The following is a 16313-nucleotide window of genomic DNA, read 5'->3' as shown; positions in this document are numbered from 1 at the left end:
CATGTGCTAAGTCCATCTCCGAAATAGCTTTTTTAAAATGAGAGAGTTTGGACTAATGCTCATTGGGGAACTTAATGAGGTGTTAAGGTTTCGAGTACAATCGTTTTCCTGCATTTGTATTTAGGACCTAGGTCTGGCCTTTTTGCCAGGTTTGTGTAAAACACATGGCTTGCAATGATCTGTCTCCACCAGCTGAAAAAGTGTACAATCTACTCTGCGTCCAGATCTTCCAAGGTCTGAATCACACAGATGTGTGTCAGTCTGGAGGGAAATTTGTAAATACAGTGTATTTAACCAGCATTTGTCTTCTGTAAGAAAAGAGAATGTTCTCTCTCCTGGCACTGTGTAAGCACAGATCCCAAGAAGCAGTCTACATCAGTGGATGTGAGGAACACAAGTAAAGCATCTTGATTCTTCCTACCCTGAAGGAACCATACTGTCTTGCTCCCTTCCATCACAAAATTGGGTTTATTGGGGTTGTACCTGAGATGCACATCCAAACATGAGGTGGCACAGTTTCACCCCTCAGCCCTCTCCACCTACACAAGAGAAGCTTCTAATTTAAAGATGAATGTGCTGCATCCAAAAACATTCATTAACAGAGTTATGCAAAACTACAAGAAGAAACCAAGAAAGATGTAGACGTAGCACCTCATGAAAGGCAAGTTGAGGAGCCAATTTATATGACGATTTTAAAACATGAGTTAAACAAGATAAAGTGGTTATGAAACTTTTTTTCCATTTTTACTATGGTGCATAGAGTCCCCTTTTGCTCTCACAGTCTCACCTCTCAGCCCTCTCCTCCTCCATAAATCTGAACTCATTCTCTAAGGGCTTGTCTATGCTTCCGTGAAGATCGACCAGATCAGGGTCGATTTTCCAGAGTTCGATTTTGCATGTGTAGTAAAGATGTGCGAAATCGACCTGTCTGCCATCCGCAGTCAACCCCTGTACTTCTAGCTATCACAAGGAGTAGAGGAGGTTGCTGGGAGATATGCTCCTGTCGACCTTCCTTAGCGAAGACGCTCATAAAAGTTGATTTCTGATACGTCGATTCTAGCTACACAATTGCCGTAGCTAGAATTGCGTATCGGAAATTGACTTTTAGGTCTAAAGTAGACCTGTCTTAATTTCAATTCCTGGGGAAAATATTAGATAGAACGATTACCACTGTATAGCCAGCCACACTGTGATAAGCATTTGCTTCTTTGAGAGCTTCCGATAGCCATTTTACATAAACTGAAAAAATAAATCTGACTAGACACTGTGACCTGGATTCTGGCCTTAGTTATAAGCAGCTATAGAATCCTCTGACAATGAGGATACGTAGGTATACATGAGGGGAGAATTTGTCTGGATGCATTTTGAAGACCACCTAACACAAACATGCCAACGTTAACACAAATGTTTTAGTAGAGAAACAAGATGAAGACAAACCACGTGTCAACAATTGCAGAAGTTGGCTTTTGATGACTAACTTTAAAGGACACATTTTAAAAATTAAGTGACTAATCTCATTTATACAAAGGCACCTATATACACACACACACACACACACACACACACACACACACAAATAGTGTCTCAAAATGGATGCAAATGTAAAAGTGTCTGAGTATAAATAAGATTCTCAAGATCTTTATGCTCACAATAGCTCTCTCATCCACAAGAACCTTCACTATTTCTGCAACAAGAAAGTCCTTGCCTGTTTTAAACAGCTTTCCAATAGACTTAACAAAACTAAAAATCATTAATAATAAAGCAAACTCTACAGTCATTCTTAATGAACATTGAAGCAGTAGAATCCATCATCTGTTTAATCTGCTCAATGCTACTGACTTCAACAGGAACAAGGTCCTTATTTGCCACCACTGTGATGATGATTTTAAGGTAATAGAGATATATTTAACATGCTGTATGTGTGTGTAATATAAATAAATTGTGGGGTGAAAAGGAGGGAGTGCTTCAAGCAAGCCTCAGCAGTATTAATAATTATTGTTTACCTGATCCAAAAATCCTGTGGGTGTTAAATGAGCACTAGGGACTGGAGTGTTAGTGAAAGAGAATTGTAGAAGCATTACAAGCATGGAGTACGGCTGTAAAATTGCTCTAGCAGAAGCTGTCAAGCTAATAATACAATCTTTTCAAACATGCATATTACAGTCTTTGTGGTATTTGTAATTTGTTAAAACTCCCTTTTAGTCCTAGCACTGGAAAAAGAGCCAGTCCTTGTACTCCAGCCTTACAGAGCTGACTAACACCATATCCATTTTAAAGCCTTTATCTTTAAAAAGTAGAGATTTAGTAGAGGGAAAGCTGAGATGTGAATGATTTATGCTGCATGGAGCTATGTTTATGGCCTCACACTCAGAGCTGGGATATGCTGTAACATAAGCAACCAGAAAAAAACAAAGTCAGTAAGACCCAAATCAACACATTTTTTAGCATAGCAGTAACGATTCAGGTGGAAAGATAAACCTCTAGAACCATTTAAATGAGCTCTGTGTTTCTGAAATGCCAAATGTAAAAACTGATGATATTTAAATTTTGTTAGATATGCTACATCTGGTGTATATGGCTTAATTATGTTGCCAGAGAGTCCTAGGAGCTTCAGTCTGGGAGCCCAGCCAGTGTCTCCCAATGCAGATGGACAATTGTGGATACACAGAGATCCAGTATTCCTCTGAATTAAAGCTCAAAGGCAGATTCTTAGGGACTTTTGTTTTATTTATAAATCAGCATGTGTGGAGAGAAATGAAACAATAATGTAATGTGCTTTGCAGTTAAGGGTTTATTTCTTCCACATACAGAAATGTCTCATTCCAGTAGCTTATTTCACAGCATAAAGAATTGGATTCTCTAGGTACTTGTGCTCATCCATTCATATGGGGATAAACATGTAGAGATACAGCAATGGAATTCCTTTCCATAAAAAAGAAGGAAAGGGACTAATAGCCAGGCCCACTATAAAAGTTGAACACTTACAATGACCATCTGCATAAAAACTGGAACTGTTCCAGTCATGCGCAGTTTAATGGTCTTCCTTCCTGTATGGCCTGCTTTCACATAAAGTACTAAATTACCAGTTCAGCTGCAAGTTTCCCGTCTGCTTGAAACAGAAGAATCTGCAAACTAAACACACACTCCATAAAATCAGAAGAAGTCTCCTGTTCATTAAATTCACAAAAGTTGGGTTGCATGAGCCAAAGGACAATTAAATTGGAATAGCTGAAATACAAACATAATCTGCCTTTTGGGAGTATTTTATGCATGTACATAAAATTAAACAAAAGTGTGTTTTGTTTTGTTTTGTTTTTAACTGGGTTAGGTAGGATGTTCGCCATCTGCTGAATACATAGCCCTGCCAGATACCACAGATTCACATTCACACAGCAAATCCGTGCCTTTTTTTTTTTTCTAATATCCACCTTCCAGTGGCCTTTCCCCTACTTGCTGCTCAGTTTTAGCACTTCACTGATTGTTTTGTTTTTTTGTTTTACAAAAAACACACTGGTGGCAGGTAACACAGTTAAACAAACAAAACAAACAAACAAAAAAGGGAGCCAGTACTCAGCTGGCTCCTCACCCCTGTCCCCACAGCCAATCCCATGGCTGGGGCTGCTGAGTTGCCAGTACTACTGGCACTAGAAAAGCACTGCCTACCACTGTTTCTGGGAGCCAAAGCCCAGTTTTTCAATCTTGCCTCTGTCAAGAGTGCTTTATCATATGATTAGTGCCATTGACTGTTAGGGAGATACTCAGGTCACTAGAGACTTCATGATTGATGGATTTGTGGAACTGGGCCTTTAAAATTAGAAAAATAAAATCAGAGATCAAAGTATCTGTGTGCAGTGAATGGCCAAGGAGCAGCAAATCATCACGTAATTCACAAGAAAAAAATATCTCCATTTAAGTAATCAAGTGGAAAAATCCCAAAGGCATAAATAATATACAGGTCTGTTGATCCACCAATGCACCCTGTGGGAAGAACTTCCAGAAAGATCTGAACTTAATAATCAATTCACTGCCATACTTATACTTATGTATACCTGCCCTTTCACAGGATTACCTCAGAATAGTAGGGTTATTGAACTAGCAATATAAAATGTGTTACATTTTCCAAGACCACAGTAACAACAATAAAATGAGGTTACAAGCACTTCAATTAAAACCATACGCTGATGTTTTGAGACACACGCCTTTTCATAATGTTTCCTCAAACATAAAATTATCTTAAGAACCACTCCTTAATATTTATCTTTGCTTGCATAGATAGTTGTTTAGTCTGTAGTGGTTTGCGGAATCGAGACACCTAGATTCTAGAAATGAGCTGTATCAGACATTTTTAGTATTTTCAAGTTGATGTTTTATGAAGAACATGTAAATTGATTGGCTTACCTTCCTTCTTATACTAAATCCTCTCTTAGCTCCTACATTTCAACAGAAGGTTCACATCACATTTCAAAGGGTCAGACTAATGGCATTTCTTCATCTGTAAAATGGGTAGGAGAATACAACTACCTTGTCAGCTGTAATTAATTGATTAGCAACTCTCATCCACTTTCAATCCCATTTAGGAACCTGGCTACCTCTAGCTTCCTCCAAAGGTCCACACACTCTTCCTCTCCTACATCTCCTTTGAGCAACTAAAAGGAGAAAGTCCTTCCATGTCCACACCTATTTCCACTATTCAGGGAAACCCTCTGAATAAAATCTGATGTCAAGTCAGCACCTTTCACTAACATTAAACTTGATTTTATGGTTACATGTGAACTTTTTTCAGTGGGTTACTACTGCTGGACAGGAGAAGGGATTAAATTTAAAATGGATATAAATATAATTTAGAGTCACACAAATAACTAATCTGTGGAACTGTCTCCTAGAAAATATTATCAAGGGAAACAGTTTAGGAGGATTATTTTTTCAAATGTATGTACACCTATATCAATACATTCTGCAATTACACCAGCAAGACTAAATCTACAAGTGTTATCAATGCTCTTGCCAAAAGTCAAACTGTTCATCAGCTGTGGTCAAGGGGAACAAAAACTGTACTGAAGGATTCCCCAATCTCCTCTGGGAAGTCTGGGCCCTGAACATTTTGGTGAATCTTAGCAAATGATTATTCTTTACTAGATTATGCAGACACATGCAATGTTTCCATTAATTTCGTCCATCCAGCTGCAGAATAAATTTTGTTAAGTGCACCAATGCACATGCAGATGTGCACCACCTGTAGAAAAAACATGCTGCTGACTGCGGGCACTCTGTTAATCAGCTGGGCATTATTTGAATCTTTCCTGGATGGCTGCCTGAGTGCTCAGCTGCCAGGGAAGAATGAACACATATACGTGGGATTAAGGTGACCTTATTTTCAAAATTACAAAAGGACACTTTTGCAGAAACATTTTAAGGGTCATGAAATAGTCATTCAAAAGTAGTTTTAAAAATATGTATTGGTGTCACTATCACTAGCTTCTCACTCTTTCACACAGTTTCACACAGGGAAACACCTTAGGAGTGGAGGACATTTTCTGATAAACTTAAGCAATGTGAACATTCATCCCATCAAAAGCTCCTTTCACAGAACTGTTCCCACAAGCACAGAACTCCTGCCTCAGGAGGTCATCTAGTCCAGCTCCCTGCTTCAAGCAGGATCAACCCCCACTAAGTCATCCCAGCCAGGACCTTGTCCAGCCAGGACTTAAAAACCTCAAGGGATGGAGAATCCACCACCTCTCTAGGCAACACATTCCAATGCTTCACCACCCGCCTGGTGAAGTAGTTTTTCCTAATATCTAACCTACACCTTTCCCTCTTCAACTTCTGACCATTACTCCTCATTCTGTCATCTGACATGACTGAGAACAGTTTCTCACCCTTCTTTTTAGAGCTCCCCTTCAGGAAGTTGAAGGCTGCTATTAAATCACCTCTAAGTCTTCTCTTCTGTAAACTAAACAAGCCCAAATCTCTCAGCCTATCCTCATAGGTCTTGTGCTCCAGACCCTTAATCATTTTTAACAGCAACGAAGGGTCCTGTGGCACCTTATAGACTAACAGAAAAGTTTTGTTAGTCTGTAAGGTGCCACAGGACCCTTCGTTGCTGTTACAGATCCAGACTAACACGGCTACCCCTCCGATACTTAATCATTTTTGTTGCCCTTCGCTGAACCTGCTCCAGCAAATCCACATCCTTTTTATACTGGGGGGTCCAAAACTGGACACAATATTCCAGATGTGGCCTCACCAGTGCCGAATAAAGACTTCTACTTCTCTAGATCTGCTCGAAATGCTCCTTCTAATGCACCCTAGTATGCCGTTAGCTTTCTTGGCTACAAGGGCACACTGTTTACTCATATCCAGCCTTTCATCCACCATAACCCCGAGGTCCCTTTCCATCGTACTGCTGCTGAGCCAGTAGGTCCCCAGCCTGTAACAATGTTTGGGATTCTTCTGCCCCAGGTACAGGACTCTACACTTGTCCTTATTGAACCGCATCAGATTTCTTTTGGCCCAGTCCTCCAATTTATCCAGGTCCCTCTAGATTCTCTCTCTACCCTCCAATGTATCTACCTCTCCCCCTAGTTTTGTGTCATCCGCAAACTTGCTGAGGGTGCAATCCAGTCCCTCTTCCAGGTCATTAATAAAGATCTTGAATAACACCGGCCCCAGAACCAAGCCTTGTGGCGCTCCGCTTGAAACAGACCACCATCCAGATATTGAGCCATTGATCACTACCCGTTGGGCCCAACCATCAAGCCACCTTTCTATCCATCTTATAGTCCAAGGATCCAATCCATATTTCCTTAACTTATGGACAAGAATGTTGTGGGAGACCGTATCAAAAGCCTTGCTGAAGTCAAGGTATATCACATCCCCTGACTTCCCCGTGTCCACAGAGCTTGTTACCTCGTCATAGAAGCTAATCAGATTGGTCAGGCAGGACTTGCCCCTGGTGAATCCATGTTGGCTACTTTTGATCACTTTCCCCTCTTCCAAGTGCTCCAAAAAGGGATTCCTTGAGGAGTCCCTCCATTATTTTCCCAGGGATTGAGGTAAGGATGATGGGTCTATAGTTCCCTGGATTGTCCTTCTTTCCTTTTTTAAGGATGGGCACTACATTTTCCTTCTTCCAGTCATCTGGTATCTCCCCTAATCTCCAAGAGTCTTCAAGGATAATGGCCAAAGGTTCGGCAATGACCTCTGCCAATTCCCTCAGTACCCTGGAGTGCATTAAATCCAGACCCATGGACTTGTGCACATCTAGTTTTTCTAGATAGGTCAGAACTTGTTCCTTCCCCACAGATGGCTGCCCTCCACCTTCCCATACTGCATCGGCTAGGACCATCATGAGGAAGTTGACTTTGTCCATGAAGACTGAGGCAAAAAAAGCATTGAGTACTTCAGCTTTTCCTGCATCATCTGTCACTAGGTTACCTCCCTCAACCAGTAATGGCCCCACACCTTCTCTGATAACCCTCTATGAATCTCCCTAGCCCTGCACTCTCTCATCTGGCAGCATCTGTAATCCAGAATGATTTTAGTTAGCTGGATGATCACTTATGAGTGTGGCCAAGTTTTCCGTGGCTCCCTAAAATTTGTTTATGGCTGCCCATCCTGGCTCTCAGTGTTCTGTGCTGTTATGTAGCCCTAATTGACCCCAAATGTCTTCTACGGGCAAGGTGACCATCTGTCCCGTTTTGGGTGGGACAGCCCCATATTTCAGGCACCATCCAGACATCCAAATTTATTTTGCCAAAGGGACTAATTGCCCCATATTCCACTTCTTCATTAGCCACAATATTTCCCCCAGCTGTGGGGGTGCTAAGAGCCGGCCCTGCATAGTGGCATAGCTGTCACCTGACTTCCCCCAGCTGGGGAGGGAGCTGGAAGCCTGACCCGTGTGGCAACACAGCTGCTGCCCAACTTCACCCAGCTGGGTGGGAGCTGGGAGCTGGACCACAGGGTAGTGTAGTTGCCACCTGAATACCCCCAGATGGGGGGAGCCTAGAGCTGGACCTGCACGGTGGTGTAGCTACTGCCCAACTTCCCCCAACTGGGGGAGCTGGGAGCTGGCCATGCGTGCGGTGGCACAGCTGCCACCTGATTTCCCCTGGCTGTGGGAAGCTGGGAGCTTTGCTGGCAGAGCGGCAGCCTAGTTCCTGGTGACCCAAGTCATGGGGCAGCCACAAGCCAGAGCTGCCCCCACAACCCCTCTGGCAAGGTGGCAGCCCCCACAAGGCAGCCGCCACCTGACTCCCAGGTAGGGTGACCATCCATCCCATCTTGGTCAAGATAGCGTGGTTCCCATGTCCCATATTTGACTGGGGGAGATATGGTCACCCTATCTAAGAGCCCAGTAAGCAGTGGCAGTGTTAATGCTACTAGACAGTATTAACCTCCCATGGTCTGGAAAATTCTCGTTCGGCACCAGTCAAGTCCTGAGGAAGCCACACTAGAGAGCTTCAGACTGTACTGTTATTACCCTCTACTCTGTACTGGTGACGCCACATCTGGAGTACTGCGACTGGTTCCGGGCCCCTCAGTATAGAAAGGATGTAGATGCACTGGAGCAGGTCCAGCAAAGGGCAACAAAAATGATTTGGGGGCTGGTGCATATGACCTATTTTTCTGACTTGTCAACCTTGAAAACCATTTTTGGACCTCTGTGCTTTATACATTGAGCCTGTTCTCGTGAGGCTATGATTTAAGAAGTGGGTCTGTCCCAGGAAAGCTCATCACCTAATAAATTATTTTGTTAGTCTTTAAAGTTCTACATGACTGTTTTTTGTTCTGATAAAATACTGACTAACATGGCTCCTTCTCTGTCACTATTACCTAGCGAGGTAGTGAAATCTCCAACCCTGGCGGTTTTAAAGTCCCAGATTGACAGAGTCCTGGCTGAGATGATTTAGTTGAGGTTGATCCTCCTTTAGGCAGGGGGCTGGAGTTGATGGTCTCCTGAGGTACCTTCCAACCCTAGGAGTCCATGATTCTACATTGTGATACGTCCTGGACCATTTGCAATGACAATCAAGTTAAAAAAATGTAGGAAACAGAAAACTGGGAGGACTCGAGTGCTGGGAAGCAGCTCCTGGGCCAGCAGGACACTGTAGGACAAGCTAGGCTTTCGGGTGGCCTCGGGGTGTGGGGGCACAGCCCGCAGCCAGCCCCAGGCCCGGGGTCGGCAAAGCCCAGGGGATCTGGGCAGGGAGGGAGCCCCCTCAGGGAACACCACAGGGAGGTGCCGCTCAGAGAGCCGGGCTGGACAAGTGTTAGGGGTTGTTACTCTCGCTGCTGGCGCCCCGCAGGCCTGAGGCTGTGCTGTGGGGCTGACACTAAGCCAGGCACTGCCTGGGGGCAGCAGTCAGGAACCCCGGGCGTGGGGCCAGAGCATGATGCGCCAAAGGGCAGCAGACACCCCACCCTCACCTGCTCTCTGTGGGTACCGTTAGGGCAGCGGCTTCAAAGGTTGCTACTGCGCATGCTCAGGTCGCTCATTGGGAGGCGTGGTTCTTTTGGCTCCCGCCCTCCGCCAGGCGTCTTTGCGACGGTTGTCATAGCAGCGGGTTGGAGGTCCCTGTCGCCATCAACATGGCGCTGCCGGATCCGGTCAGGAGGCGGCTCGGCTCTTTCAGCCGGACTATGTTCAGCGATAACAACCGCACCAGTCCGGAGCGAAGAGGCAGCGGCGAAAGCCTGGGTAAGGGTCAGCTCACGTGCCCGCAACAAAGATGGCGGCGGCAGCGTCACAGGAGAGGGAAACAGAGGGTTGGCCAAGAACAATGATGGTGGCGGTTGCCTGGCTGTAGCGGGACTAGGGTTAGCGCTGGGCCGGGTTGCAGCGGGGGCTGATGGGACAGCGCGTCCCGGCTTGCTCCCGTGGTGGGAGGGGTTCTATGCCAGGGGTGGGTGCGGGTCCTCCCGCGTGTACCAATGATTTATCCCTCCATGGCTGTGGGAGTGGCTCTGCCTTGCCTTGTCATTAGGGGCGAGGGGTGCTAGGGCACCCCCTGGGCTGAAGTAATAAGAGCAGGTCCCCCAGGGAGGGGTTTCTGCCTTCAGGTCCCCACCTCCGCATAGCAATTGTTCCTTCTCCCTGCGTGGCTTAGGCACCGCTTTCCCTGGCCGTGAGTCTGCATAATGGTGTTTAGACCCTAGCTTGGGGGCCAGACTGTATTATCAGCCCCCCTTATTTAAAATCACAAGTCCCTCACCCCCGGTTTGAGCTCAACATCAAAATCATTTAAATAACTTTTAGGTGGTTTGCTTTTTCTTTGCCTTCTGGTGGTGGTGTTAGGGTTTGCATTTGGTTTTTGCAGGTATTTTTTTCAGCAGCTTTGAAGGCTAGAAACAGAAAATGAAAGGCAAGAGTCGCAAGCAATCACAGGACTCCACAAGTTGGGGCTTTCAGAAAACAACATCACAAATTATGAAATTAGCAATACATTGGAGGTGGGGATGTTAAAATGGTTAACTGGTTAAACGTTAGCACTTTGGTCCCCCACACCTATGGGATCCAGCTGCAGGCATGGGGTCACTCTGCAGCTGGAGCTGCTCTGACCTGGTTTAGCTGGCTGCTTCTGGTATCCATGGGAAAGGGCTGGTAAACCAGTAAGAATACAGGTAAGCTTCGTACAGTAAACCCCTGAGATATGCGCAATGAAGTTGCGCGTGTCTTGGGTTAACACAGCTGCTGCCCTGACAGCAGTGGGAAACCCACTCCTGTCGGGGCAGTAGTCTGACTTGCTGCCCCTGACAGGAGTGGTTTTCCGATCTCCAGAGTGGTGGGGAGCTGCGAACCAGGGAACAGCCTGGCTTCCGTCTCCCCTCCACTTGCAGAGCCAGGAAACTGAGCAGGGCAGCAGTCCTGGTTAGTTTCCTGGCTCCAAGGAGTAGAGAGGAGCCAGGAACCAGGCTCTGCTGGCTGGAGTCAGGAAACTCACCAAGGCTGCTTCCCTGCTCAGTTTCCTGGCTCTGCAAGTGGAGGGGAGCCAGGAGCCAGGCTGCTGCCTGATTCCCATCTCCCCTTGACTTGCATGAAAATTTGAGTTACACAGGGGTTGCAGAAATGCAACCCCTGCATAACTCGAGGGTTTACTGTACTTACTGGTTAACCATTTAACCTTGTTAATTGTGGGATATCAATAGACGTCAGTCTAGGGCAAAACATATTGTGGCTTTCTGTGAAAATATTACTGTTTTGACAGCCACTGGTATCTACGTCCTCACCCAGGCACTCAGTGTAACTTATTACCAGATATTTTATAATGCCACCAAGCATATTCATTCATAGATCACAAAACACTTAAACAGGTATAATAAATCAGGTTTCCATTGCCACCACATTTAACTTGTATTTTTGGTGTTTTGAGTTGGACCTGCTGAAACCTGGGCATTTAACAGGACATACAGATGAAACAATCATAAAGAGGACCCTCATTGCCAAATGGGCAGATGACCTGGACTTTGAAAAATATGACAAACTTTCAACAGCTTATTGATCATTAATTCAAGTACATTTAATTTCATATCAATGCATTGGACAAAGGAGAAGCAAACTTGTCATTTGAAACAACTATTCCCTGGAATTTGTTTTTTATACTTTGTCTCTGGTTTTTATATGCAAATTCTAAATGCTGTAGAACTTTACCATAATATTATAGGGGTCAAAGTTCTGTTTTTCTGGGTTTGAGCAGCTAATTTACTTCTGTCCAGAGGCTATGTCTACACTTTGAAAGGGGCATGATAATGAACCTAATTGAAATATGGTAATGAGGTGCTTCCATGAATATGCAGTGCCTCATTAGCATAATGGCAGCCACGGCACTTCGACAGTTCTGCTTTTGATTGCATGTGGCTCATCTACATGGGGTCCTTTTCGAAAGGACCCTTCACACTTCAAAATCCCCTTATTCCTATAACCAAATATGCAGCACCTCATTAGCATCTTTCAGTTACGTTCATTATCATGCCCCTTTCGACGTTCTGGGGCTAGTGTAGACATAGCCTCAGTGTTTGATCTGTGACTCCATTTTTTAAATGTATATTCCAGTCTGGTAGGTTGTTTTTGTTTTTGTTTTTTTTTAAAGTCCATTGGATTTGCATTGCTGGAGTCTAGACTTTTTTATGCAAAAGAAAGATATTGCATAGCAACCAAGTCGTGCAAGTCCCCCTCAAGCCCCATGCTTGAACTGTGATCTATAGGGATCAGTTTTAACTTGAGAATAATCAAATATATGTGCTCACTTAATCCTGAGCCTTTTTGATGTGACTACCACACTGCTGCAGTCGGGCCTCAGGAGCTCAGAGTACAGGTCAGTTCACCTCCACAGTCCACTGCTTTGAGGAGCTGCCCTGCTCTCCTTCTGAGCTTCTCCTCTAAGCTGTGTGTGTTTTGTCAATGTGGCAGCAGAACAGCTGATTAATCCTTTTCCTCACTGGTGCAGGTTTGTATACACCATCACACATAGATTCTTTAATTTAGAATACAGTAGGGAATTATGTAGCAGAATTCTTCCCCTGGCTTCTTTGACACATTATGCTTAATACTGAGCTTGGTTGATATCAGAATCCAACCATTTATGTGTTGGCTGAAGTTGTTATGTCTTAGAGTGGCACTTTCTCTGTTGTATGTAGGAAAGAGAATGTCTGGCACAGACTTCGGATGATGAGGATTTCTGTCTCTCTCTCTCTCTCTCTAGATAATGAAATAGTTTCCAGTTTGCCACTGCAGATGTCCCTCTATTTCAACCTTTACTTTTTCCCGTTTTGGTGGCTGAGCAGTGTTGTCATGCTCCAGCTGAAGGTAAGTTGTGAGGGGATTTATTCCCTCCAACATCTGTACTGCCTCTTGGAATCTTATTTCCTCACATGGTCTGCAATTTAGTACTGGGCCCATCTACTCATTACTTTCAACCTAGACCTGGAAAATGATATTAGAAAGCGGAGTCTCAGCAGAAATGTCTGAGTAGTTGGAGGTGCAGGAGTTTATGACAATTAGTGACAGGTTTGTTTGGAGGCTGATGGAAAAATCAGGCGTTACAGCCTGTCAGTGTTCCAGAACATTGATACTACTGCATGAATTTCCAGAACACACATACTGTGAGCTTCTGTAGAGATGGACAAAATTGTACAGGGGGTTGACATGTGCTTTGTTTCTCTCTAGTACCCAGTCTTGCCAGATTACTACAAGTTCATCCTGGTCACAGTCATTGTCCTAGTCTCTCTAATTGAGGCCATCCGACTGTATCTTGGCTATATGGGCAATCTGCAGGAGAAGGTATGTTCTGTTGATCTTTGAGCATCAGTTCAGGAACCTTAGGGGGTTGAGTATGATGCTTTGAATTACAGACACATCACACTCTCGTTGCTGAAGGAGAACTTATTAATTGGACTTGAACCATGGCCCTAGGTAACTGTTCCATAAGTTGGGCTAAGAGCTCTGCTGATGGGGGTTGTCCCTGGGCCCAGCCTTTCAAAGGGGCCTGGAGCTCTGGCCACTGCTGCTTCTACTTTGGCAGCAGTTGTGGTGGCAGCTGGAGTTCCGGGCCTCTTTGAATTGTCACAGCTGCACTGCTATGGAGGAAAGTGGGGGCCCAGCACCGCAGTCTGGGCAGCACTGAGGGCCAAATGCCCTAGGCCTGCCCCTTCCACCCTTGGCCCCACCCGTTCTGGGGCACGGAGCCAGGCCCCCCTCCTACCTTGCCTCAGGGTCTATAGCAGCTGTCACCTCCACTGAGTAGCAGCTCTTTTATTTCTGAAGATCACAAAGTACAGAATCAGGCCTGGCCTTTGCAAGCCACCTGGACGAAATGAAGGACTCAAATTTAGTCTTTCTACATTGTGAGATGGAGGAGGAGCACATCAAACTTCAAAATCACCTTCATATTAAACTATTTACTCCCCTTATTGTTTTATGCATTTCTCCAACCTGAGCCTCTCTTCTACCAGTTATGCTCTCTCAGTGTCTGTCTATCCCTTCCATCCCCTCATTTCAACTTCTCCCTGCTTTCTTGGTTTTGTTTGTTTTGGGGAGAGCAACCTCATGTTACCTCTCTCTCTTCTTTGATTCCTGTTCCAGCGACCACGCATCACTGAAACCATCCTCTTCAGCTTCATGCAGTTCTCTGGAAACCTTCTTTCATATGGTGGGTCTGTTCAGAAGTATTATAGGATAGAGTAGCATAGCATGTGATGCTGGCCCAGGGAGCAAGGGGCCATGATCTGTTCTGTACTGATGCACCCTGGCATTGAACTTTCAGTACAAGTCTCCTTTTTCTGCCTTTCTATTGATTGTTTCCTTTTATCATGGCTTATTCCTCTGTTAATTTAATTCCACCTGCATTAGGCCCTTGGGAGACCATGCTTCCTGCTCCATCTGGCACTGTCTTAATGATACCGATGGAGGGGAAACTGATGAGAATCAAGCTATCCCCACTAGTTTTATTCTGCTACTGCACATGTCACATGACCTGCTGAACATCTTCTAGAGATTTCATTGCCAGAGATGCAACCTTTTGTCCACTTCTTCCTGTCACTGTGGGAGGTAAAGAGGACCACACTTGCATGCAGTTCTGGTAGGAACATTGAGAAGGCCAGTGATAACATTTCACTCTGCTTCTGCGGTTACCAGGATGTTTTGGAGTCGCAAGGTGTGTGGTAGCAGAGCTAGGACTTCTCTGCAGAGATTTAAGAAGTAATGAGGACACCTGTGATCTTCCAGTGAATTTAATTCCCTGAAGCACTGGGTTTAATTGAAACAAAAACCTATTTGGAATAGTAAACAGATTTCAGAGTACTTGTCTAGACATTTTCGTTGTCTCGTTCATTAATAGAGCAGGCTGGAAAATGGGGGTGAGTCCCCTGCTGAAAAATTTAAAACCAGTAAAAAATTTAAAAGTAAAATGTTTCACTTATGAAATGCTAATGCAGCACATCAGGGGTGTTGGGTTCAGGTACCACATGCTCTTTTTATCTTAGCTTCGGTCACTTGTTGGACTATATATAATATGTGATACACCACTATTTCCCATCTTGTTTGTGGGAACTTGTGCATCATGAGAATTGCTTAGCAACATTGAATCATGGAACATGGGAAGTTCAGCTGGGAGCCAAGCCCATAAGAATGGGTGCATGAAACAAATGAGCTGCAGCTCTCTTGAGGCACAAGAGTGGTATAACCAATTTATATTTTCAGATTCAGAGCATTTGATGAAAGATAGAAATTTCCCCCAGAAAGGAGATGGTTTCTGGCAAACAAGTTTGTTTTGTCAAATTTCCGTAGCATATACTGTGGAGAGGCAGAATGGATTTCTACAAGGTGTGTTGTCAGTATGTGCTCCAACTGCCTGCCCATTGCTTACATTGTTCAGTTGCCATGTATTAATTAACTATTAATGTTAGACATGATTTCCTTCTGTTGTAGGTCCCTGAACTGGCTGGCTTTTGGCTCCTGAGTCTCCTCCTGCAGTTGCCCATTATTCTCTTCTTGCTCTTTAATGAAGGTCTGATAATCCAGCCACTGGAGCGAGCAGTCCATATCATTTTTGCCCTCTTCCTCACCTTCCAGGTCATTGCAGCTTTTGTTGCCTTGAAAAGAATGGTGAACCAGCTGGCAGTTCGTTTCAGCCTTAATGAATTTGACCGGCTGGATGATCACCCTATATCTGATTATCTGGCCTGGGAGAAGAAGAGGGTGCAGGCTCCATGGCAGGTAGGACAACACTTGGAGGAGGCGCCTCCATCAAATATGGATTGGGAGTCTGCACTCAGAGCCTGACTGGTTCCTTGCACAGAGCCTCAGGAGGAACATCTCTTGCTGCTACAGCCCTATTGTTCCCATTTCAGTGGCTCCTTCTCAACCTTCTTATCAGGGACCCTAAAAGTAGGTCTTCTGCCACTGCCGGCATTAAAGATGAGAGATTTGAACTCTACTTGACCTTCTCATTGGCACGATTGGCTCTGCCAGTTGGACAGTTAACTTAACTTGTGTATAAGTATTCATTGGATGAAACGTTTGCAAGGTGTTGGTAGTTTTTATACTTCTGCAAACTTTTTTTTTGGTAAATTGTGTACAAAAGACTTTTTACTGATCATGGTTTTGCATAAGGGTATTTTGTTTACAATAAATTAATATTTTATTCATTTTAATAACTCTTCACACTCTATATCAACTCCTATCCACAGATCTGAGTACACTCTTCAAACAATGATAGCCCAGTTAGGCAAGGCAGTATGTGGCTAGAGACACAGAAAAGGTGTAGAAACTACTGTGGTGGTTGTGGTACAAGAACTCAAAAAGTGTGAAGCCA

General features: G+C 44.5%; 1 protein-coding gene and 1 long non-coding RNA gene across 4 annotated transcripts in view; one reads left to right on the top strand and one right to left on the bottom strand.

The window, feature by feature from the left end:
• LOC142010201 (uncharacterized) overlaps nt 1-9465 on the bottom strand; it is a 50778-nt gene extending 41313 nt beyond the window's left edge. The window contains exons 1-2 of the long non-coding RNA XR_012644719.1: nt 9433-9465; nt 4399-4492 (exon numbers count right to left, since the gene is read on the bottom strand). This is a non-coding gene — a long non-coding RNA (uncharacterized LOC142010201). The remainder of the gene's footprint in view (nt 1-4398; nt 4493-9432) is intronic.
• A 98-nt stretch (nt 9466-9563) lies between these two features.
• TMEM17 (transmembrane protein 17) lies at nt 9564-16098 on the top strand. 3 transcript variants are annotated; one of them, XM_074988481.1, is made up of 6 exons: nt 9589-9703; nt 12705-12808; nt 13169-13282; nt 14084-14150; nt 15200-15322; nt 15428-15556. In XM_074988481.1, the coding sequence occupies exons 1-6, from the start codon at nt 9595-9597 to the stop codon at nt 15433-15435; spliced, it is 525 nt and encodes a 174-aa protein (XP_074844582.1). In that variant the 5' UTR covers nt 9589-9594; the 3' UTR covers nt 15436-15556. The 3 variants fall into 3 exon arrangements, with proteins under 3 accessions (XP_074844580.1, XP_074844582.1, XP_074844581.1); XM_074988480.1 differs by having other exon boundaries at nt 15200-15545; XM_074988479.1 differs by lacking the exons at nt 14084-14150; nt 15200-15322 and having other exon boundaries at nt 9564-9703; nt 15428-16098.
• Nucleotides 16099-16313: the final 215 nt, after the last annotated feature.

Source organism: Carettochelys insculpta, chromosome 3 (genome assembly GCF_033958435.1).
Source record: "Carettochelys insculpta isolate YL-2023 chromosome 3, ASM3395843v1, whole genome shotgun sequence".
Lineage (NCBI taxonomy): Eukaryota > Metazoa > Chordata > Testudines > Carettochelyidae > Carettochelys > Carettochelys insculpta.
The sequence above is the reverse complement of the archived record's forward strand: the minus strand, read 5'-3'. Positions and strand labels throughout refer to the sequence as shown.

What these genes read in the sequence shown, in the direction of transcription:
- TMEM17 (XM_074988479.1), top strand. Translation starts at nt 9,595, where the DNA reads ATGGCGCTGCCGGATCCGGTCAGGAGGCGGCTCGGCTCTTTCAGCCGG. An exon ending in TTGTCATGCTCCAGCTGAAG is followed by an intron (nt 12,809 to 13,168) that starts GTAAGTTGTGAG and finishes GTTTCTCTCTAG; the next exon opens with TACCCAGTCTTGCCAGATTA. An exon ending in TGGGCAATCTGCAGGAGAAG is followed by an intron (nt 13,283 to 15,427) that starts GTATGTTCTGTT and finishes CTTCTGTTGTAG; the next exon opens with GTCCCTGAACTGGCTGGCTT.